The sequence below is a fragment of the Calidris pugnax genome, unplaced genomic scaffold, assembly GCF_001431845.1.
Source record: "Calidris pugnax isolate Ruff unplaced genomic scaffold, ASM143184v1 scaffold32, whole genome shotgun sequence".
NCBI lineage: Eukaryota > Metazoa > Chordata > Aves > Charadriiformes > Scolopacidae > Calidris > Calidris pugnax.
In genome coordinates, this window is record NW_015090783.1 from 7,734,528 (window position 1) to 7,759,031 (window position 24,504).

The following is a 24,504-nucleotide window of genomic DNA, read 5'->3' on the forward strand; positions in this document are numbered from 1 at the left end:
AACTTACCTTCAAGCAAGAGGAACTGCAGCATGCCCTTTTCTTAAAGGTTTCATTTCCTCCGACTCCAGTAATTCAGGCCTGCAGTATGATGTGGTAAAAAGCAAACTGGACAAAAACAAACTTGCTTTGGATATTTTTTTTTTTTTTTGACTTATAGCTTCATCAAAGGAGCAAAGAACAGAGAAAAATCTCAGGAGAGCTTCTTTCACGCAGACTCTTGCCATCCCTTTTTGCAGTAGCGACTGTGCAGGCAAGAAAAATGTGTGACTCCATATTTATTTATTTTAGTTGTGCTCAGAGTTTTACAGGTAGCATCTTCCCTTTAGACCTTCTCAACAGAAATATAAAAACGTTTGAAGCCATTTCCCCATTTACCCACTCATCTCCAATAATCAACTGAAGTGAAAAGCAGAAACATCTCTTGTTAAAAGAGCGAGCAGTGAGTTTGTGAAGGCTTATCCCAGTCTAGAGCTGGGCTTCCTGCTATGGCACAGATCTATTAGTTTGTAACTTAGAAAACCCAGTCCCCAGAGTCCTGAAACCCCCGTCTACTCAACAGGAAACAGATCTCTTCTCTAGCAGTGACAGGGACATTCCTGGGAGCTGACACTCTGCAGGAGAAACACTTCCTCCAGCTTAAGTGAGCTGGACCTTCTTCAGAAACTCTGGGTACCCGATCTGTCTTCATGGGATGGAGAGGAGGCAGGGAACAAACTCTTTAAGGCAGAACAGACTCTTCAAGTAAGTACTGCACGTCCTGGTAGACGTGCCTTAGCGGGCTGCTGTAGCATGAGGCATTTCGGTCATGGCTGTAGAGAACTGACTGTCCCAGCTCTGTCAACAGAACCACAGGTAAATTTGTTCTCTTTCCTGTGAGATGTCCCTGAGTTGCAGACCTAAAGGATCTTCCCCCCAAACACACCTCAGTGTCACTAGACCACTGAAAAAAGGAGCCGAGCCACATCAGTAGCCTGCAGGGAAGCCACCTTTCCGGGAATCAGAGGCTGCAGCCCATCCTTCATCTGTTCTGAGAATGGCCTGCACGACCGCACCGCCGCTCACCCGCGTGGTATCATGTTTTCTCTTCTTTAGTTGTTCTTCTATCCCCTGGAACGCAGAAGTGAATGAGGACACCAGGAGAGAGAACTGCACACGCGGTGTAGTCTGCGACCTGCATCCCCCACGGCTACCCAAGTGTTCAGGGCCTGTATTAGATAGATCTAAAACTACAGGTGGTTCCTCCTCTTCCTTTTGCTTTCTGGGATGCCCTGATTTTGAAGGGGTGGAATTGAGAAGATGTGGCATTTGTGGTGCTCAGTGTAGGCTACCAATACTATTCCTGGTCTCAGAACATTCTGCCTCAGATATTCATATACCAACAGCCAGAATCATGATTGGGAATGGGGGAAAACACAGGACTTGTAGAGAGCAGGGCATCCTGCCCAGTGCAAGCAGATACCCCAGCTGTTACCTTAATAGGAAGCTTATTAAGCAAGAATCTTCTGCATAGTTTGATGAAGAAAACTGCCTTATGTAGAAGCTTGATTTGACACTGTTCCGCAAGACATACTTGTCTCTAAATTGGACAGACATGGATTTGGCAGAAGGACCACTGGGTGGATAGGGAACTGGCTGGATGGCTGCACTCAAAGAGTTGTGGTCAATGGCTCAATGTCCAAGTGGTGAACAGTGACACGGGTCAGTACTGGGCCCAGTGCTGTTTAACGTCTTTGTTGGCAACGTGGACAGTGGGATCGAGTGCACCCTCAGCAAATTTGCTGACAACACTAAGCTGTGTTGAGTGGTTGACACGCTGGAGGGAAGGGATGCCATCCAGAGGGACCTGGACAAGCTGGAGGGGTGGGCCCGTGTGAACCTCACAAAGTTCAACAAGGCCAAGTGCGAGGTCCTTGGTTTGGGGCAATCCCAGGCACAAACACAGGCTGGGTGGAACACGGACTGAAAGCAGCCCTGAGGAGAAGGACTTGGGGGTGTTGGTGGATAAGAAACTCAACCTGAGCCAGTAATGTGAGCCTGCAGCCCAGAAAGCCACCCACATCCTGGGCTGCATCAAAAAAAGTGTGGCCAGCAGGGCTAGGAAGGGGATTCTACCTCTCTACTCCACTAAGACCCCACCTGGAGTACCGTATCCAGCTCTGCAGCCCCCAACATAAGAAGGACATGGACCTGTTGGAGTCCAAAGGAGGGACATGAAAATGATCAGAGGGCTGGAGCCTCTCCACCGTGGAGACAGGCTGAGAGAGTTAGGGGTGTTCAGCCTGGAGAAGAGAAGGCTCCAGGGAGACCTTAGAGCCCCTTCCAGTACCTAAAGGGGGCCTTCAGTAAAGATGGGGAGGGACTCTTTATCAGGCCGTTTAGTGATAGGGTGAGGGATAACAGTTTTAAACTGAACGAGGGCAGATGTAGATGAAATATTAGGAAAAAGTTCTTTCCTGTGAGGGTGGTGAGACCCTGACCCAGGTTGCCCAGAGAAGCTGTGGATGCCCCATCCCTGGAAAGACCAGGCTGGATGGGGGTCTGGGCAATCTGGTCTAATAGACAGTGTCCCAGCCCATGGCAGGGGGGCTGGAACTCGATGATCTTTAAGCTCCCTTCCAACTCTATCAGTTCTACAATTCTATGATTCATAGGGAGATTGCACAATAGGGCAAGAGTTTCCTGAAAGAGACTGGATTTAGACTGATTAATGTTTTGGGCCCTGATGTGGTTTGTTATTTTGCAAGTACTTTGAGGTAAACACATTGCAAGAAGCTACATACCTTCTGTTTCAGACGCAGGTCACGATTGAAGGCACTAGGCTTCAAGCCCACGGGACTGGGACTAAAGGTACACTTTGAACAGCTGACTGTGACCCAGTACTTGACCTGTGCCAGCTTTAATACTGCTCACCTAGGAACACTCGGCAAAGCTCCATGGTTTTCCATGAGTGCATGCCTTCCCAGCACTAGGAACCCAGCACCGTACAAGAAATTCATAGACCCCCCAGACCATAGCTTGACAAACCTCCTCTATTTGCTGCTCAAGCTGCGTGATATTGGGAAACAGCTGATCGTGAATCCTGGGCTCTTCCACTGCTTTCTTCACATCATAACCAAACCATATGGAATTGATGATCGTCTGTGAGAAGCAAAATACCTTAATGTCAGTTACATGTCTTCAAAGAGGCTTGGCCCTTGTAGCAACATAGGCAGAGATGTCTGAAGGATGTTCACCAGAGCACATCAGTGTGGTTTCTGGTTCCTGCTGCTTTCAGCAGTCCCTCTCTTGGCTAAGCAGAACACAGGTACATTGCGGCAAGTATACTTTTAGGAGGATTCCCACACAAAGAGACACACGAGTTACTAAACTTAATATAGTAAAAGGATCAGATCCTCAAACTATTGTAGTTGGGTTTATGCTGCTGTGGTTGAGCTAGTGCTAGCTTAGTCAGACCCACAGCAGTCACCTCAGCAAACACACAGCTACAGCTTCCTGCTACTGTGTGACCGGTTCCCTTAAACCTGGCTCATCCCTACGCACTTAATTTGCAGGTTGGAGCTGCTGGCAGGTGAAAATAGCCTGAGGATCAAGGGCTTAGAAAGCTGCTTGTAGCGGTTTTTATGGAGACTTCTCTGCCCCAGCCAGAAAGCAGGATCCAGCCCAGTGCTCTGTGCTGCTGCGTGTGCTGGCACAGCAGACAGCTTGCTCCTGCAATCGCTTTTGGTCCAACTGGGCCTTTGAGTGGCTGCCACAGCTGCTCACAGAGAGCCTGCCTGTCAGATGGCCTGACACCATGCTTGGCCTAAGTTCTTATTTAGCTTTTCTGTGTGACTTTCATCCAAAGTTTAGGAATTTGGATGGGACTGACTCTAAATTAGATAAAGAGACTAGTTCACAGAGATCTAGAGAACAGAAATCAAAGCTAAATTGAAATTACAAAGTAACTTAAAGTAGTAAAAACAAACTTGCCAAAGGAAAAGACCTGGAGTCACTGAAAGAAGTTATTTAAGAGACTCTTTGTAGCTCTGTCAGGAGTTGGTGTTGGAGGTCTAGCCCTCAGAAGGCCAGGCAGGAACCTCCCTTCAAGCCCCGAGCACCCAGCAGGGAGCCACAGCCACATCACAGGTGGAGACTTGAGCCCTTACCCCAAACTCTGCCTCTTCCCCACCTTGTTTTTGTCTCAGCCTTGTCCCCAGTTTGCCCATATCATCACATACCAGTGCTGTTGCTGTGGTTATTTTTGTTCCTCCAGAAGCACCAACCACCATCCTGACCTTTTTCGTTTTATCCACCAAGATGGAGGGGCACATAGAGGACATGGGCTGTTTACCTGTTGGGGACACAGATGCAAGAGAGGCTCAGCTTTCTACCTGCAGCTTACAAACTGCCAGCTCCCGCTCCATGCCTAAACCCAGAGCCTCCGTATCCACCTTCCTGACTCAGCTCATGTGTCTTGTTCAGCCCTTGAGGATCCCACAACGTCGTGTACCCATCTCCTCCTTGCTCCTGCAATGCAAAGCTTAACCCTGGTCTTTCACAGAGGCTGAAGGTGCCTTCCTCCACGGTACTGTCCCAGCTGGGGACAGGAGGCAGCTGCCTCCGGTACGCCATGGGATTTCCCTTCCTGTCCTTTCACTTCCCTGTCCCCCTCCAAAGCAAGGGGTACAGGAGGGCACCAGAATCCCAACCTGCTTTAGCAGCAGTGAGGTGGGCCTGCAGGAAGCAGGTTGCTTGGCTCAGGTGTGTATGTGAACTGGGACTATCCAGAGCTGCCCCACAGCTCCCTCGGCAGCGTAGGGAGAAGGCTGGACAGTGCCACCTGACACTTTGCAGTCAGCTCCTGCTGCTGCCTCCCTCTTAAATCAGTTCAAAGAAATCTTCCGCAGCCTTAAGTAATTTCATTTGACACATACTGAGCTCCCTGGGAAAGAACTTCTGGTTGTTGGAAGGAGGCACATGCTAGAGTTTTTCTTTAGACAGTCTCTCCTCCTTCAGGGTGCACCAGATGTGGCTGGTTGTGTTTTTGTGGCAGGGATGCCTTATTTTCATCCCTGTCCTCTTCAGAAAGCCCCGGATCTGTGCCTGATTGCAGACATGCTGCAGCCTACTTTGCAGACACCACAGTGTTAGTATGCAAGATACAGCTAAAAGATTGAGTCAGGAAGGCAGTTTACAGCTACCTGGTGCTATGAAATTTGCTGGAGAAGGAGGGATCCCAAATCCATTGATTATGTGAGGTGAGCTGAAGTCATCCATCTCGTCATTAAATATGATTCCACTCACGTTGGATCGCACATCAGAGCCAAAGCTAGAGAAAACAAGTTGGTGCAGACATGTTAAAACCAGAGCAAATCCAGGAGGAGCTTCAAGTGAATTACTGCAGTGTGAAACCTGGCATTTGACTGGAGTAACTCTCCACTCTCTCCTGTTGTAAAGGACATTCTGTCACCCCTTGGGGGAAGGAAGCAGTTTATATCCTGAGCACACAGCTACAGAAAGAGGATAGGCAGCCCAGAGCCCTGCTGCTGGGCTCACCTGCAGGGACCCAGGGGGAAAATCAGCACAGCAGCTAAATACAACCAGCTCCCCTTCCAGTCAGACAGTACTGCACTCCATTCAGAGGCAGCACAGCTCAAAGACTGGCACATTTGGGAGTGACTGGGGTTTTGCTTAGATATGTCAAGCAGGAGACATTTTCTGTGGACAAAAAGGACATTCACCCCCTGCTTCAGGCCATATGCACGGGATACAGCTCTGCCTGACAGCACTCTAAGCCAAACGTTGCACTTCCAGACCAGCTGTATTAGCTCAAATTCCTTCCAGAAGCCTGGGAAATCAGAGCCAGCAGCGATACCACTGCTTATGAGAAGATACAGATGCAGTGAATGTTTGCTTGGTGGGTGAACTCAACATCAGAGAGGGCACATCTTGTCCTCTGACCCAACCACACAGTTAAGAACTGACCTGCAAGCTCAGCAGAAGTGACCATAAACTCATCACTACCCCGCCAGAGAGATGACCGCTCAGTGAAGTTTTATACCAACCACAGAACCACCACTAGGAAGACGGCAAAGGCCTACATGGAAGTAATGTCTGAGCTCATACTATTGGTTGATGGTGCTGGTGGCGGACACAGCACTGCCATCATCAGCCACAATGGAGAGGTGGGATGTACCGGCATTATCTCCAGTGTAATATACTGGCTCATAGTAGTCAACTGGATGCGAGGTGTTGTCTGTGATTTTCCTCCGGAGACTATCCGCAAAGAACTCGGACGTCATGTTTCTGATCGCCTGTCAGAGAAATCCAATGCAATTACTCAGCAGATAAAGTTTAAGAGACAAGCAGTTATGAGGCTGGTATCCAATACTTCAGACCACGGAAGAACGGCAAATCCCAGCAGTGAGGCTATAGTTTTCCAGCAGGGGCTTTCCTCCTTCTTGAAAGACGGACATTGTACCCAAGAGCATTTTAAGCAGTCACGGAAGCAGCTGTTACAGTGCACCCTTTTGTGAAGGAAGTTAATCAGCATCCATTATTGTAGAGCTACGGAAAGCTGTCCTCACACTGCTGCAAGGCGTAGGCAGGCAGTGTTACATGGGCTCCAGAGGTGAGAGGAAAGGGATGGGGTTGAGAGGACCAGGCCAAGGCAGGCTCTGATCATTGCTCTGTAAATTGTAAATTTGTGTCCATCAAGTTGGGCCGGGCTCAGATCCTGCTGCTTTTGCAGAGTCACAGAAGTGAAAGCATGAAGTAAGAAGTTGGGAAAAGCAGGGTTCCTGCCTTACCCCTTCCCATCCGTTGGTCCATTTACTATAGGCAGGACTGTGGTTAGAGAGCCACAAGGATGCTGGGAGTATCATCTAGCAAATAAGGCTTCAAACACCATGAAAACAGGGAGGATTAGCCCTAAATATACTCAAACACTCCTGATGAATTGAGGATTTTGCTTTTCCTTAGAGCAGGAAGGTTTCCTCTATTTATATCCCCCACAGCTCAGCCATGAGTCACATAGGACTTCACTTTTTGATTCAGGGGTATTTCAGTGCCTGTCAATAGCAGGTGGCACAGAGCATCCCCGACAAAGTTTAGTCACCCAAAAACTGTAAGCCATGTTCCAGTGAACCTTGGTGTTGCAGAAAGAAAAGGCTTTTGCCAGGTACCTCTGTAATGTTGACAAATTTTGGATCTCCCAGTAAAGTCCTCTTGGCGTAGGCAAAGCGAAAGGCCTCCACAATGCGGTGGTAAGTCAGACCTTTCTCCTCCACGGTTTTGATGCTGTCAGCAGAGAAATTATATCCTGGTAACAGAAGACAAACAATTGTAAACACAAAGGAAAGTACATGGTCAATGGACTGCTAAAAAACCCATGTCAAATGGTATAATCTTGAAGCCCAGTCTCTACAGAGATACAGTCACTGGACTGTCCTAATTTCCACATGGAGAACATAGGAGCCCTAGTAGTTTTGAGCACTGTGGAAGTCACCAGAAGGATTTGTACTTGCAGAGGTGTTTTCCAAAGAAGCCTCAAGTACAAATTAGTTTCCACCCATGCAGGTATCAGGAAAGTGCCACAATCAAGAGCACTTTTCCTCTCACACCTGTAGTTCAAGTAGAAAGGTGACATTCCTAAGTCTACAGCAGGAAAGGAATGTTTCTGCATCTCTGATCCCTCCTGGGGCCTCAGAGTTCTCACCTGCTGGAGGGCTATCAAGGAAGGCCCAGCTTCCAAAATCAAAAAGGCATTGTCTTTGGAGGCCTCCTAGCTCCTGCTGCCTGCAAGGCACTGCTCAGGGGCACTCTCACCTTTCAGTATGTTGAAAATCAGGGCTAGCACTGGGCCACTTAGGGGGGCACTAGGTGTGTAGAGGGTAAACTCCCCAAGTGTGACCTCTATAGGGTCTTCAATCAGTGTTGCATTGTAGTCCCGCAGGTCATCCAATGTAACAATGCCTCCTGGAAAAGAGAAGGAAACCATAGATGTGGCTTTATGTGATCTGGTGGGAAGAGGAGGTAATAGTCCATCACCATGCATCACAGCAAGGACAGGAGGGAACACAGACAAATCCAGGAAGTTACAAGGTAAAGAAAGAAATGATGGGTGCACAGGAGATGAATTTATTCCTTGATAGATCCAGCTGAGATTCAGATAGCCTAAGCTTGATGTTGGGCTGATTTACAGCAGCCAAAAAAATCTGGTAATCCATCTCTTTTTACAAAGGACACCAGCAATGTCAGGTAGAGTCCTGTTTACAGGAGGAGGATGCAGCTTTTGAGTGCAGATGCTTTGTGCTACGCCACAAGCAGAATAATTTGTATGTTCTATTGTCTTTCTTATCAGAAAGGGAAAGACAGTAATAAACCATCACAAAGCCAGTAAATGACTCACGCGAGGTTGAGTGAAGTAGCCAATGCCAGCTAGTAAGGACAGGATACTACCACCATCTAGTGGCACTGAGAGATTAAACGAGCTCCGAGCTTACAGGACCACGTACGTCATGTTTTAGGTAGAAACTTGTTGGATTCAGGCTCTGTAAACAGCACGTATCTACTAAGGTCTTTCCAGAAATGCACAGACTGGCGAGACTACATGGTACAGGAACGCACAGTACAAACTATCAATTTCTGACTAAGTTTCAAATGCATCCATTAAACTGCTAATGGCTTCTCATGGGTGTTCTGTTGCCACAGATCTCAGAAGTGGCATTTCAGGCAGCAGGCTTGACACACTTCCAAGGCTTCTGCAGGTCACCAGCTCCTCCCTGGATGCTGAGCTGCAGCAGTTAGGTCACTCATGCTGTTTTGGACAGATGTCCTGTTTCTCACCTACACTGCGGATGTCATCGATGATCTGTCTTGCCAGGCTTCCTTTGTAAAAGGCATCTGCTCCTTCATTGGCTATAGTCTCGTATGTGTTGGCTAGTTTAGGCATCTTGATGATATCGCCCTCATGCAGAATTTTCCCTCCTCTGCAGAACACTTCGCTAACAGAAAAAGCAGATTGAGAAGATCAGATCTGAGACAAGTTCAAAACTGTGTGTACCTGTACCAGCTGTCACAGTATTTGAGTGTTCGTGCTAGAGGCTTCTTGGAGAGATGAGAAACTGCCTGAGCCATGCTCCAGGGGCCCTGATATCTCTCACTGGGATATAAAAGTGAGCAGTGGTTTCTGACCCAGCATTCCACATTGCTCAGAATTTACTCAAAGCTTGCAGAAAGGAGTGTCCACATTTTTCACCAAGGAAGGCCACCCTCCCTAACTGCCCAAGGGGCCAACAACTGCCTCAAGATGCCCAGGAGGGGCCATACCCTTGAACTCACACAGTTCTGTTGAGAGCACAGACTATGAAGCTACGAGGCTCAAAGCTTCCAGTGAGTCCAGGAGAATGCATTTTGAACCCTGTTTGTCAGAGCACCAAGGTAGACAGTTTCCTGTCTAGCTCCCTCATCATGGATCATGAATGTGCTGCTGTGCACCTGCCAGATGGAAGTACAGAAGATAGGCCCAGGCTGTACATCCCAATTGGATTTGAAACCAATCTGCAGCTGGCAGAGATTTTAAGGAAAAGAGAGGATTAAGCATGATCTCCAGTGGGGCTGGACATAGAAACTAAGGGTTTGACCATAAGAAGAAATAGAGGAGCATTCAAACCCCTTCATGTTCATAGTCATTGCCAGTAGTGAATGGTCAGAGGCAGTGTTTCAGGAAGGCTGAGTGCAGAGTAAGAGATGACCTCAATTCCCACTGCCTGACAGCAGATGAGATGTTCAAGGAGATTCTGCAATTGCCCCAAATGCAGGGAAGATTAGCTGGTGCACTTACAGCATGAGGAAACGCTGGGATTCAGAAAATACATTGCCATCTGATGGATTTATCCCAGCAGGTATTCTAATTCCACCTTTGCTCAGATAAATGGACTTAAAGAACAGAATTTATCTCCCTTTAAAGGTCAGGACTGAACATTCCTAAAATTGGCCACATGATTTAGCACCTTCAGGTAGCTGGAATAACATCAGCAGGTACAGCGAGTACCGTCACTGGAGGCGAGGCACAGTCCTCACAGACTCTACATTACACAAACACGAGACTTTTCAGCTAGGATGCAGTTACCCCAAATCTCTCTGCACGGAACAGCAACTGCTCTACCTACCACAGCGAGGGATTTCTTTCAATTGCCTCCTGTTTTGATTTGATGGCTGCTGCAAGGCCTTTCCCAATAGGGAATCCGTCTCTTGCCAACTTGATGCTGGGCTGAAACAGTTCTTTCCACGCCAGTTTGCCATGACGATTGTGAGCCAGTTCATACCCGCGGATTTCTCCTGGAACAGCAATGGACAGTCCTCCTGGAGCAGATAAGGAAGGTATTAGTCTTCCATATCAAGAAAAGAAAGTGATTAGTGGGGTAGGAGGTAGAGCAGGCTTCTCTATCAGCCCTGTTTTTAGGCAGGGATTACGTATACTATGAACAGCCCAGCTTGTGCATACAATGCTAACAGAATTATTCTGTCTGACATGTATGCCTACATATTCTGGACTGCTGAAACACCTCTATCCTCTTGCTGGTAACTCAAGTTTTTGGGTCCTTTCCCCTCAGTAGGCTCTGTACCAGAGAAAAGCTGCTCAGAGCAAAGAAGCTGTCATAACTACCTACAGTTTCCAGTCCCTCAGAGGAGAAGACACTACATAAGAGGACACAGACTGTGCACATACTTCAGCCAAAATCTTTGTTGCAGCATTGTAACTGCAATTACAATAGACTGATTACTACATTGCACAGTGATGCAGCAGTTTGCTTTGATCCTGTTTTTATTGGCAACTCCCAGAAGTCCAAAACACTTCTCAAACCCCCTCCAAGATGCTGTTCCTCCTGGGTTACTGGAGTGACCATGAAGAGAATTAGTTAGTATTTCTTTCTATTTTTGATTAGAAAATACTTCCCTGAAAGGAAATTACTACTTCTTCTCTGAAGCCCATCAGTTGAAGCCACCACAAAAGGTATTCAGGGAGGAGACTTGAACTGACAAGAACTAAGTTGATCCACAAAGATTTATTCAAAGAGGTGAAAAGGAAAGATGGCAAATACAGAACAGCCCATGCTCAGTGCTTTGGATTCACCTGTGTTTTCATTAAGTGAAAAGCAGAAACTGCTGAGGGGACCAACTAGTTTGAAGGACATTATTTTTAGCTTCCTTGTCAGGATGGAGTTTGCAGACTGTGTAAAGTAGAGGACATTTCTAGGTGAGAAACGCTGTAGATATGCAAGAACCTAACCATAAGAAGTGTTCTTAATTTAGATATGTTAGTAGCAGCTAATGTTGGAGCTATGTGGTCCCCTCAAAGCAGTGAAACAGCCTTTGCCATACCTTTCAGTGAGAGCTGTGTGTTGTTCCCAAACATGTCCTCCGATGCTTTTTTTGGAGCCACTTCTCTTGCATTAATGATTTCCACTTTTCCTTTAATGACAGAGCAAGGAAGATGATGTTTAGCTCCAGACTCAACAAACAGGCACGGTCTCTGATGAAGAAGTCTGATGAATGTGAGCCAATTTCTTAGCAATTATTTTGAGGACAGCATGTTACCCCAGAGGCTGAGAGAGTCAGTCTTTTACCTTCACTCAGGTAGTACAGATCACCTGCTTTAGATAAACAGTTCTCAAACTGTTTCAGATGTGTATGGCCCTGCCCCTTACCTGTGCTGTTGTAGATGGTAAAGAAGAGGCCCCCTCCAATGCCCATGCTGTGAGCATTCATGAGTCCTACACAAAGCAGAGCTGCAATCGCAGCATCCACTGCTGATCCACCTTGCTGAAGAATGTCCCTGTGCAGCAGAAGAGAAGGCATTGTATGGTGACATGTTACAGTGTCTCAGCTACCTTTTAGCAGTGGATTCATCTCGTCAGAGCAGCTACAACAGATTCTCTAATGCACATTTGTTCACACCCAGACTATAGGTTCCTCAAGAACAGGAAGTTTTGAGCTTCTGTCACCTTAGAGAACAGATCCTAATGGTCTAGGTGCAGACCAGATCAGCCCTCATCAGGGATATATCCAAACTAGCTTGAAAACACTGTGTCAAAGTACATGGGGGGACAGGCATCCCAGACACATTCATTACACGAGAGAAATAACAACTCTCTGAGGAGCCTGGAATCTGAAGCACTTGCATCTAGAACTGGAGGACAGCTTGATAAATGGTTTTTAAAAGGAGTTTGAAAAGCACCTCTTGTTCCCATTGTTCACACATCTAGGGAATCATTGCCTGCTACATTGTCTTTCAGCAACTGCAGTAACATTGGTCAGGGATGGCAAAATCCCAGGTTTTATCATGGCCTCCTCTTTCTACAGGAAGGCTGGAGATTATCTGTGCTGGGCAACTGCCAGGCTTGCACCTGAACATCAGGGAAACAACAGTTTTGTCTTGCGCAAGAGCTGTCAGAGCTAATGAGAGTCACGGCACAATTAGCGGGTACCTTCCAATTATTGAGCACTGCCCCGCGTCTGTAGCCACAGCCGCCCTCTTGTAAGTGTGTGTGTCCCCTGAGTCAGAGCGCAGCCCGAAGAAGAGTCCCAGGAACAGGATGAGCCCCAGCAGGGCTGCAGCCAGGATTCCGGCCACCACACAGCGCTTCTTCATGTTCCTGTGGGAAGAGACAGGATTGTCAGCCTTGCTGCTTCTGGGCCACATGGGAACTAGGGAGCAGAGGATCAGGCACAAGAGCAGTCTTTTCATCTACCTTCTTCTACACCCTCTGTTTTCCCCTCTGCCCCCCAGCAGCCAACAGCTCTGCATATGGAAGGGCAGTTTGGGAAGGAATGGCCAGGGAAGGTGTGAGCCCAATTCTGGCCTTGACAGTTACATCAGGGTGATGTCCTGTTTTGAAGCGAAGTAGAATATGAAGAGGAGAGGGGATGTTCAAGATGCTCTTTTACTGTTTCCTTTCAGTAGTGACAGAACTACTGATTGTTTTTTGTGATTTTATGCTCTGAGGATTTTAGATGCTCAGCAAGCATTTAAGTCACTGTTCTGCTTGGGAGGACAGGGTGCCAGTGTCAGACTGGATTTGATCTAGCTCCCAAATCAAGTCAGTAATACCAGTCAGAGACTTTTAACCAGATTCCCCCCTCCAACACACACTGTCAGGCTGTTTACCTCCTTTGTAATGTGATGGAGTCAAGGACTGCATCCCTCCCGCTCCCCTGAGGCAGGCTGGCTTTGCCAGGTGAGCAGCCACCTGTGTTGACCTCTTCCTCCCTACGTCATAGCCACACGGTGAGCCTGTACATATAACTTCTTCCCATCTTTACAGCTCTTGCTTTTTTAACTGTGGGGCAGTGAACAGCTTCCTCCTCCTCTGAATCTCTCACAGACAGAGTCTCCCAGATATTTCCTCACTCAGACTCATATCAAGACCTTTCCTGTGGGCACCATTGGTACCGTTTCTCTATGTCCTTGCCATCTCTGTGCAGAACAACCATTCTAACACAAAGCTTTTATCAGCTTCCCCTTTACCCATTACTGCCATCGTATTTGCAGTGTGATCTATTTCAGTGAGCACCCCAGGGACTCCTAGAAGCCCTTTGGTAACAGCTCTGAAGTGTTAAAGTACCAGCAATGAAAAGACCCCAAACCAACAGCTGTTACTTGGGTAAGAACCTGTCTTACAGCAGGTAGGTAACCTCATACACCGAAACAGCAGCAGATTCCTCGGTGAGAAGGGAAATCCAAGGAGCAGAACATAATTGGTGTTAGTCATGATTCACATCATCTTCAGAGGAAATATTTTTAAAAACATTTAACTTCATACAATCTACTTTTAAATACCATATCTGTGAAGGAGTCTCTGTCCAGAAGGTTCTCAATGACCAGAGCAAAACTCATCTTAGTCATTAGCAAGCAACCTTGACTGAAGCTATCTGGCATACCCCAGCGTGAGCACAGCACCCCCTCCAGTTCAGGGCCCTTGGCCAGAGCACCTTTCCAAGGAGCTTGCTGCTTCTAGAGGGCGATGGCCAGTACTCGTGTCTCTGAGCTTCCCAGTCCTACACACAGCTGCTCTTGGGGCACACAGGGTTACACAGCTCATCTGTGAGTGAGCACAGGACACCAAGGAGCTGTCCTGTAAGCACATTCCAGATACACACCAGAATGAGTTGAGAGCTACTGAGGGGATGGAGAGTCACTGCCAGCTTGTTGGGACTGACAGTTCACAAAATACAGCTTGAACAGCTACTCTTAGATCCATTTCCTTTCCCATTACAGGATTGTTCCAGCAAAAAAGACCTAAGTTCATCATATTGCCTTCAGGGACTAACTTCCCCCCGTGTAGTACAGCTTTGGGTTTTCACCGTGACTACTGTACAATAAGAGATAGCGAAGATGCCCTTTACCTTACGAAAGCATCTGCCATCCTCAGAGACAAGCCAACCCATGGCATTGTGGGTGAAGAGTGGATCCACCAACCCCACCCTCTGTGGATGTTCAACAGCCCAAAGTAGAGCAAACTCCAGCAGTCAGAGCAGCGCTCGGTGCCTTGCAGCAGCACACGCAGGACTAAGGAGCAGCGAGTGTGCCAGCACTGAGCTAACCAGAGGAAACAGGCCAGGCCAGCCAAACCAAAACTTTTCCGAGGGAGGAGATTAGCAAGCACTGCCCCCTCAACCTCGACCCCACTCCTGTTATTTAAATTAGGAGATACACATTTGCTATCCAATTCCTGTATCCGCAAGTCTCAGTCTGAGCACTAAAGATGTCCATCTCCGAGTAAAGCAGCTCCAACTGGGGTGTAAATCTACTGTATGTGCTGTTCTGTAAACAAATGTCAACCGAGGGCAGTAAAAGGTAAATGGATGAAACCTCTTTCCAGGTTCTAGAACTTGATTTACACTCAACTACTTTTAAAAGAGACCAGTGGCATGTTTGCAGAGCAATGACTGAGCAGGGAAACAGAGAAGCCATTATGTCCCCAACAATAGCTCACACACAGCCTCAGAGTTTAAAGACAGTTTTGTTTGTTGGCAGAGAGAGTTCAGCTTCAGCACTGGCAGTCTCCTCCAGGCTTCACAAGAAATGCCATGGAATCTTTTATCTGCGCCCCAGCTAGGCAGAAGGTACTTTGTTTCATCTGAAGGCTGCTCTATGCTGGGCTCTCCTGCAAGCCTGGGGTGACTGGAGCCCCGTAGCTGGTGTGTTAACCCGTAGGCTCCTGGCTTGGGCTGTGCTGTTCTCCTCCCCAACTGCTTGCCTCACTGCTGGGCTCCTGTAAAGAGCTACTGCTTCGTCAGACAAGTGATTCTGAGAGTCGGAGAGAAGGGAAAACCTCAGACAAGACTTCTGCTCTCATCTTTCACCTCCTCTCTGGATTCGGGTGCCACTCATGAGCATCACCTAGACCCACAGAGCTCCATGCTGAGTGTCTAGCTGCCCCAGTAAGCACACAGACCTTGAAAAGGGCCCTCCAGCCCACTCCATACGCCTCAGGCACGGGTCCCGGCCCACTGCCAGCCCCCGGGACAAGGATAAGACACACACCACCGGGGGCAGGAACAAGCACGCAGTCTGCTGTGAAGAAGTGACACTGGTTGCTGGGCATTGTTCCTGCACCACATTGTGGTACCACATTGCCCTCTGGGCTGGATCTCTGGAGCCCAAGTGGGCCCAGAAAAAGAGAATGAATGTTCTTAATAAAAGTGCATCTATGCCATCCGACAGATTGATCCTACTAAGGAAGAAGCAGATGTACGAGCTAAAGATGTGCAGCTTTTTCATCTTCAATAGTACAAATAACAAATTCAGCTGAGCTCCACCTTAACTGCCATAAGCTGAGCTGCCACCTCAACTCCCATAAGCTCTTTAACTTATTGTAGACACGATCCTGAAGTGAAGCATCCTTTGCACAGTCCTTACTGCCTTCCTAACTGTGGCACAGCAGAGAGCTGAACAGGTGTTTTCCTTGCCATACAGCCATGGGGAGATGGATCAGGAGCCTGCAGATACCCATTCTCTAACCCACCTCTGCGTACTTGTCCTGTGCCCTGGGGAGGTGCTTTACAGGAACAGCTGAGTTTTTGCACCAATGTCCTTTTTCAGCCTCAGCTCCAAAGGCAAGTCCCCACTATGATTTATTGCTGGGAGTGGAGCAGCAGCTGCGGGCCACCACCTGAGCTGGCTCCCCAACTATTATCTGCTGAGGCTGACTTTAACCTCCAGATCCCTGCCAAATCCAGCTGTTGGAAGCTTGGCTAGGACTTCAGTCACACAGCACTGCTTGCCAGCAGCAATAGGTCTCCAGGAGAGAGGGGCTATAAAACCATTAAATGCAATATGATTATTTCTCGCAGTTTAAATGTCCAACAGTCAGCCTTAGCCATGGAATTTAAAATGCAGCCCGATAGTCTATCTTAATTTATATTAGGAGGGAGGGAGGACCAGTAAGTAGCAGAGTTATGCTTGTACAAGCAACCCCATTGAGCTGTATTTGGATGTGTCACAACGCTCACAACCTTATTTAAACATGACACTAGTTTTGAATTAAAAGAACCCCAGTGCAACAGCCTGGCTAGTGTCAGGCAGGGGATACAGGGTCTGGCATCTCTGCCAAGAGGGCTGGGGTGTGCTGTAGAGATGAGGAACCTGCTGTGGTCAGGGAAAGTGCCAGGAGAACTGAAAGAGGAGACGTACCAGCCAGAAAGCAGAGGAGCAAGAACAGTGGGATACCAGAGGATGACAGAGGAGTCCAGGTATGGTCACGCATTGCCTTCCTCTTGAATGAAGTAGTGAAGGAAGCATCCACTGACAACACCTAAAACTTTAACCACAAACTTTAACCCAACAGGCTTCTGATTTAAACCCATCTTGCAACAGCTGCATACCTCAGCACCCATTCCTAAGAGTTCCTTGTACTCCCACCCCCAGCCCCATAGCCAATACCTGGCCATTAGATTTGAGACATCTGTCCTTACTTTCCCCATGCAGCACTCATGCAATCTTGAATCTCATCACAGGGCATAGGCTATGCTCTTCTGATAAAATTTGAAGTCTAATCCATAGCAATAACAGTGCATATTTAAATAATTAATAAAAACCAGTTGAAATAATGTTTTCCCACTCTACTGTTGTGTAGAGCAAACTGCCAGTGACTTCTGGGTGAGAATGTATGTAAAGCAAACAGCCACAAGGTTGTCAGCGAATTGTCCCCCAGGAGTATAAGCCAATAGAAACCTAGAAAGAGCAGAACCAGTTTCCTAGCAGAAGCCCAAAGGCTGTTCACACAAGTGCCCCATTACTGATCCAGCATTACGTGACAACCTAACGAAGGTGTCTACAACCGATCATGCAGGTGGAACCATCTCTGAAGTTTATATAAGACTGTAACTCAGCTACTTGAGCTGACACCACACTTCAGGATCGGGTATGCAGAAACAATCACTGATATCCTGTCTTGCCACAGATGTAGGTACTGTTTCACTGGACAGGCTGCTTATTCCCGATGGCTGTTCCCAGCATCCTGCCAGAGGGCCAGGCCACATTCAGAGGTGAAGAAGTTATATCTATCCTTGTGCTAATGGCTGTTGGGGGCGGGTCTAAGCTGGTGCTGGCTCCCCACACCATTGTCACCTTGCTTCGTCCTCAATGGGAGCTTGCTGAGAGGTAGTGTGATGAAAAAAGCAAATTATTCCTTTATCTGTGGGAAACCCTTGCACTAGGAGTCTGTGTGCACACCTAGTTAGTCAGAAGATGGTTTAAATTCTCAGGTATAACTGTCCTAACCATGTGTTCTCTCAACTGTCAGTAAGGACAATGGCCAACAACTGCTTTCATCTGGAAGAACATCTGGGGTCATTGACCTCTGAGCAGCTAATTAGCTGGGGTTATCTGCTCCAAGAGATCTTGCACTGAAGAAAATTATAACTGTTCTCATCTGGAAGAACATCTGGGATCATCGACCTCTGAGCAACTAATTAGCTGGGGTTATCTGCTCCAAGACAGCTTGCACTGAAGAAAATTATACAAAACCAATTGCTTTCATCTGGAAGAACATCTGGGGTCATTGACCTCTGAGCAGCTAATTAGCTGGGGTTATCTGCTCCAAGAGATCTTGCACTGAAGAAAATTATACAAAACCAATACAGAAAGTACACTGGAACTGTCCATGGCTATTTCTGGTAAGTTTCAGCTGTTCCTTCCACTTCCAAAGTTTCCAAGATTTGTTTGCTGTTCTGTGTATAAGTTTCAGCTGTTCCTTCCACCTCCAAAGGGGGAGAAGTTTCCAAGATTTGTTTGCTGTTCTGTGTTATGCATTTTGTACTTTGCTTATATTCCTGTTTTCTAGCAGCTCTGGAAGATTTAGCGTGGCTCTGGCTAAGTAGGGTCTTTGCCCCTCTCCTAACTGGTTGTTACGCTTTCTCACACACCAAATCCAAAGCTTAGGTCGCCCATTCCCCATCAACCACTCCTTCATTACACAATCTACAGTTCTTAGGTTCTGGCAGGCTAATATATGCCATAATTACCCAAAGGCCAGGGGGTAAACACCTTACACAACAAGGATTGTGTAAAGATTACATAGTTGTAGCATCAGACCTGCTTCCTGCCTACCAGGTTAGAGCTCTCCAATTGCAATAATGGGGTCTTTGCATCTCACCACAACTACTCCCAAAGCAGCGGTGGGCAAGCTGGTGCAGGCTGTACATACCTTTACTCTTGGACTCAACTGGAATGGCTCAGATATTTCTACCCACTAACAGGTTTGTGTTAGCCCAAATGGCAAAAAACTTTGTAACTTTGTTAGCGATACGTTAACGCCTGCCCTTCTATGGCTTTGTTAGAGAAGACAAACTTCCTGAGCACTCTGCTTTTGAGCACCCCAAAAAAGAAAGGGTTTATTTCCCTATGCCTTCTGTCTGCACTCACAAAGGTCTGGTCCCATGTAAGCCAACCCATGCAGCCTTGCCCTGCAGTTATTGCAATAAGACAGGAACTTAAGTGATTTGAGATTCTGATCTACAAGTTTATGTGCTAATAATTCTTTTTCCCCCTCAGGCCTTTTACTAGGACTTATAGTAACAGTCACCAGGATGCCTCTGATCAGGACGCTGGTTTTGCTACCAACCATGCAGGCAGACAATCTCCTATCAGGTACTGATCTTCACGGTGACTAGCAGGCATTTTTCCATAACTATTTCTATCTTGTCCACAAGATGCCTTCTAGAGACGTTATACAAGTTATTAGCAAACACCTCTTGTATCTAAGGAAATAATTCCTGATTCAAGTCTTACACAGATTTCTGTAGAAGACTATGACTCGAATATTGAAGTATCTGGAATTCAAAATGAGCAGCTATTTCAAGTCTATTCAATTCTAGGCTGCACAATGAGACCGGAGACACTTTCTGGTATTAAGATGGAAATTAAAACTATGAAGTTCTTGTACTTATCCATCAAGAGGTATTTAATTTGAAGTCTTATGCAATCTTCACCTCCACCAGAGATAAGGGAACTAAAGCAGAGTTCAGCCAAGCCATGAAGAAGCCCAAAGAGGCTTCTGAACTCAGGTCTCAGCACTGGCCCTGCCTGGAACAGGGGGACAGAGGAGTCCCTGGAGAAAGACAGTAAATCCATTCAACTCCATTCAGAGGCTCCCTCATAGCCAGCACCTCCAGGTGGGTTCCTGTCCAGCTGGCCTGCACCCTGCGTGACTTACTGCCTCCCTCCCTGCAGGTGCAGGTCAAAAGCCTTTAGCTTCTGCCTTTAGCTATCAGCCTCTGATAAGGCTGGCATTGAGGGCTCATGTGCAAACAGATCAATGTCAAGGAGAGGCATCTCAGCACAGATCAGTGGTCACTACTTACTGCTGTGATGTCAAACCAGAGATAATTGACACTGAACAGAACTGAGCGAAAAGTCCCTGTATAAAGCAGGCTGTTCCAGCTGGCTTTCAGGTACGCTGTTCACAAAGAGAACTATTGTAATCAAGATTTGCAACTCCTCTACAGGCATTAAGTTTTCTGAAGCCTAATGACACGTAGTATTCTGTCCAATGTAGAGTAAATTATGAGTTCACTGAGAAAAAGACAATAATTTCCTCTTGAAGTAACTTTTTTCCCAAAAAACTTTCATATTTTCCTGCAGAAATTTTAGTGTCCAACGCAACATTTTTTTATTTTAAGACACTTCAGCATAAACTATGAAGTGGAAAGGTGGAATAAATGCAGAATACCCCACTTCATTTGGTTTTCTCATTGTTTTCTAGTTGGGGACCTCCCAGGAATCTAGAACTGGCAAACTCAAATCTCAAAAGTGCAAGTTATTAAACTAAAGTGTTATAAACTCATTCAGAATACCACTGTTACATTCACTCCTAATTTAAAATCAAAACGCCTCATTAAAACAGTTCTAGTCTCCCAACTTTTGCAAAAATATTTCCAGATGCTCTTCTGGCATTAAACCAGAAGTTATTTATTAGACCTGAGCTTATTCAGACCAGTCAGATTCTATCATTCTCTTGTGGTAAGTTTTCATCTGATATATTAAAAAATAAGTCACATTGCCCCATGTTCTGCAGAATAAGAAATCCCACACAGCACTTCCAGGCTGAGGGGAATGGTTTAATGAAGGTAATTTCTAATTCCCCCTTACCTCTCAAGAGTATTTGCAAGTCTGTCCTCTCCTTTTGCCTAGGATATGTATCCTTCTCAGGCAGCTAACCCCTTCTAGGGACAACACATCCTTGTAGCAGTAACCACTTCTCTTCCCACAAAAGCGCTCCGAAGCGTAATACACTATTTGATATTTGTACTGCTCTGCTCATGGAGATTAACTCATTGAAACTCATTACGTCTGAATTCATAGTACCAGAGGAATGCATAAGTAATCATTGACTAGGTGAAGAGTCAAGAATCCACACCTTTTAAAATGCATATTTTAGCATCCACAAAGGTTGTGTATCACCAGCAGAATCATTCCATGTTCTTGGATTCAGTTACTATGTGGTGCAAACATGACTTTTCCTTCACCTTATCGCTAGCTCTTAAGTTCTGATTAAACAACTGGGCAAATATGTGGTCATCTTAAGTAGAAGTACTCCCCTCTCCACGTGGTCATATACCCTCACACCCCTCTTGCCTAAAAACTGGCACCCTTGTGGTTCAAAAAGAGACTGGATTTCTAATGTGTCTGTAACCTCGCAACTTAAACCCAGACACCCAGATAGATTCAGCTGAGATGACATTTGGAGGGAATAACCTCTCTGCCAAGTGTGAGCGACTGCCTGCAACGCAAGGGCACCTGATCAGCTCACACACCTGTTCTTCAGCAATCATGGCTACTCACTACCTTAAATTGTCACTGCTTTTAGCTTGGATTAATACTCCAGCTGCAATAAGAAGATGCAATGCCTGTTCTGCTACCCTTGCTCCCACAGCAGCACCCTCTGGCAGGGAGGATGTCAGAGCAGGAAAGCAGGGATGAAGAAACCTGCCCTCCATCACTAAACCTCACTGAGGCTTTTAAGCAACAGTCCTACATACCTGTTCGTGCCAAGTCTAGAACCCTGGTTGCAGCTCAAAGGTTACAGCTCACCTGCTGTTGAACAGTGTAGCATAAACCCCAGCAGCAACCAGACTCAAGGTGATGAGCTGCACGAACTGGCTTTGGACCCTAAGGACTCATCTACCAAAGCGTATGCCACTGCTGCTGTCCATGGCTTGCTGGAGACCTCAGACCCAGCTTTGAACACAAGAGCTGAATGCTCATCCAGAATCTCGCACAGGCAAAACACAGCTTGCCTGAAACTTGGGAACAGCAAGCCCCGTGTCCTGAGGCTGATTTTTAGCCAGAAGACTGTCCTGCAAATGTAGGATGAAGCAAAGTCTGCCTGGATGCCAGTCAGCACTGCCAGATGCTATCTTTTGACCTACCAGGATCAGTCAAGTGGTTAATGTCTCAATTCCAAACCTGTCCACTCCCTCTGCCCCACTCCAACCTTTGATACACTAGATCTTTACTTCAGAAGGATGGTAGCTATACTACAATGACTCATTAACAAAGTTTGGCTGGATCTTTACTTACTTCAGAAGGATGGTAGCTATACTACAATGACTCATTAACAAAGTTTGGCTTAGCCCCAAGAGAAAAAGTTTTTGGGAATACGAACCATATTTCTTCTTCTGTAATAGCAACAGAATGGATTCTGTTTAACATTTACATTTGGTAAAATCAGTATTATCAAACATGAGCTTTTCAGCCTTGAGATATTTGGAAGGGATTTATCATGTGCCCATCTTTCAAAAAGGACTTTCAAATATCCCTTTCAAGACACTGCATCAAGAGAGCAGGTCCCTTCAATTATATTGCTATTGTCCAAGAGAACTTGAGCAAAAATGGAAGCTTTCTGGAAAGTACGTACTGGCACAGAAAATATGCTGCAGGCTCAGAAGGATTTGATGTATCTGCTGTTTCTACTGGCCAATCTGAAATACACATTCAGAGCCCAGGCCATATTCAGTTAGTAACACATACGACTTTTGCTGTATTTAATTTATTGATGTGTGACCCATGATGCTCCATAGAAAAGATTCTGTCAGGAGCTGTTCCAAACCAACTAACCTCTGAAAAAGCAGACAGTGTGCAAAGATAGCTGCTCTCTGCCCCAACAAACTGAACTGCACTTCCAGTCTGTCACACCTTTAATATTAAATGATGAATATTTTATAGGGGAATTTCAGATGCAGTCTGCTGAACCAAACCCTTTTCTTAATTTACTAACCCCGTAAGTGCGATTGGTACCAGGTTTTATACTTAATAGCAACTTTAGAACTATAAAACTATGTCCCTGAAGTAGGTCTAGGTCAGAAGAGTGTCTCCCTGGCACCAGATTTGTCTTAGAGAGTGCAAGGTGACACAGAAAGGTTGCTAGCTGTGAGAAAACCCTGTTCTAAATCATAATTATCCAACTGTTACTCTTTGCCCCTACTGCTGAAAGGCAAGTTTTATAACAGTGAGACACCAAAATTAAGCAAATGCCTATGTCCTTCTTCAAGGGCAATGCAGTCTCATCCGTGGCATGTTCTTACCAGCACAGAGCTGGAACAAGTTGGATGCTCCTCAGAAAGTTACTCTTTCACTTATGCACAAGTAGAGTTGAGGATGGGGTCAGAGAAAGTTATGAAACCTGAAGTTAGTGTTTCTGGTTCTGATAGATGAATAGCTTGCTATATACAGGTTGTGCTATGCACAACTACCTCATTTCAGTTGCACATAGTCTTTGGTCAAGTCTCTGTCTAGGCATTAATATAACAGATAGTCCTGTTAAAACTCAGCCTTGCATGTTTCAAGCAGAAAAGCCACACCCCAAACACCATATTTAACGCAGATGCGTTGCTGCCTCGTTAATCTCAACATCTCAACCCATTACAAAAAAAAGAAAAAAGTACCTCCAGTACCTGGCAGGGCTTGCCACCTCTTTCTGTTTGTGATGTTCATGGCATGGTCATCTTTAACATGCTCCAGAAATTAGCATGTAGCATTACATTGAGACATGAGCAACAGAGTCAAATCTCCATTTGTTCCTTCTTCTAAAGGAGTGCATCCATCTGTGTATAAGCAATACCTTCACAGTTTGTCATAGAATTTGCAGATACTGAAAAACACCAGCCAACCCAAAGGCACTTCTGGGTAGATATTCTTTTTTCTTTCACCCCCGATTTATTTTTTCCATAGGAATTTCATGAAGCAACACCAGCAACAACTCACACGACACAGATCATGCATTCACATCTACTGTTCAGACTCCTCCTTTTTATGGCAGAACATGCAATCCCAGGTCTCCAAATCCCGATGTTTTAACTAATGCATTATTAGAATAGAAGCTGTTAGGAGATTCCCTCATTTTGCAGGTTAGCTATTTTTTACGTGAGGAAGTCTTTCCCCTTTAACAGTGCAATGTCACATTACCTGAACATAAGCACCAAATAGTACCTTGGGAGCCATGGCAGGGGGGTTGGAACTCCATGATCTTCAAGATCCCTTCCAACCTGAACCATTCCATGATTCTTCCCATTAAATAACAGTTTCCTTTCTGACCCCTTGCTCCACTCTTCCACAGTTAGGACAACCAGTGGAAGTTAAGTACCAGCTGCACAGGTAGCAGGCAGCCCAAATTTAAGCTAAACACCACATAAGAAACCCTATGCAAAAAAAAAAAAAAAGAACACTGCTGAAAAAGCCCTGGAAAACAAGTCACGAGGGGAGAGTAGGGGCAAAAAGGTGCTTTAGGAACTGGAAAAGTTGCCTAGTGCGCGATAGGTCAAATTGACTAAGAGCAGGGACTCAACAGTTGACTTTCAGAGCTGGAATTAAATAACAGTTTCCTTTCTGACCCCTTGCTCCACTCTTCCACAGTTAGGACAACCAGTGGAAGTTAAGTACCAGCTGCACAGGTAGCAGGCAGCCCAAATTTAAGCTAAACACCACATAAGAAACACTATGCAAAAAAAAAAAAAAAAAA

The 24,504-nt window shown here is 46.2% G+C and overlaps 1 protein-coding gene across 6 annotated transcripts in view; it reads right to left on the reverse strand.

The window, feature by feature from the left end:
- Positions 1-263: 263 nt before the first annotated feature.
- The window catches only part of GGT1 (gamma-glutamyltransferase 1), a 37,110-nt gene continuing 12,869 nt past the window's right edge, over positions 264-24,504 (reverse strand). For 3 of the 6 annotated variants that reach the window (XM_014961358.1, XM_014961366.1, XM_014961373.1), the window contains 12 exons: positions 12,472-12,639; positions 11,692-11,819; positions 11,366-11,455; positions 10,153-10,345; positions 8,828-8,985; positions 7,808-7,957; positions 7,165-7,301; positions 6,107-6,294; positions 5,182-5,309; positions 4,219-4,331; positions 3,026-3,139; positions 264-1,108 (listed from right to left, as the gene is read on the reverse strand). In XM_014961358.1, the coding sequence (XP_014816844.1) occupies positions 965-1,108; positions 3,026-3,139; positions 4,219-4,331; positions 5,182-5,309; positions 6,107-6,294; positions 7,165-7,301; positions 7,808-7,957; positions 8,828-8,985; positions 10,153-10,345; positions 11,366-11,455; positions 11,692-11,819; positions 12,472-12,635 (1,707 nt within the window). In that variant the 5' untranslated portion in view covers positions 12,636-12,639 and the 3' untranslated portion in view covers positions 264-964. Of the gene's footprint in view, positions 1,109-3,025; positions 3,140-4,218; positions 4,332-5,181; positions 5,310-6,106; positions 6,295-7,164; positions 7,302-7,807; positions 7,958-8,827; positions 8,986-10,152; positions 10,346-11,365; positions 11,456-11,691; positions 11,820-12,471; positions 12,640-14,389; positions 14,530-20,636; positions 20,744-24,504 lie in introns of those variants that run through there. The other 3 variants (XM_014961351.1, XM_014961380.1, XM_014961385.1) reach the window with 3 other exon arrangements.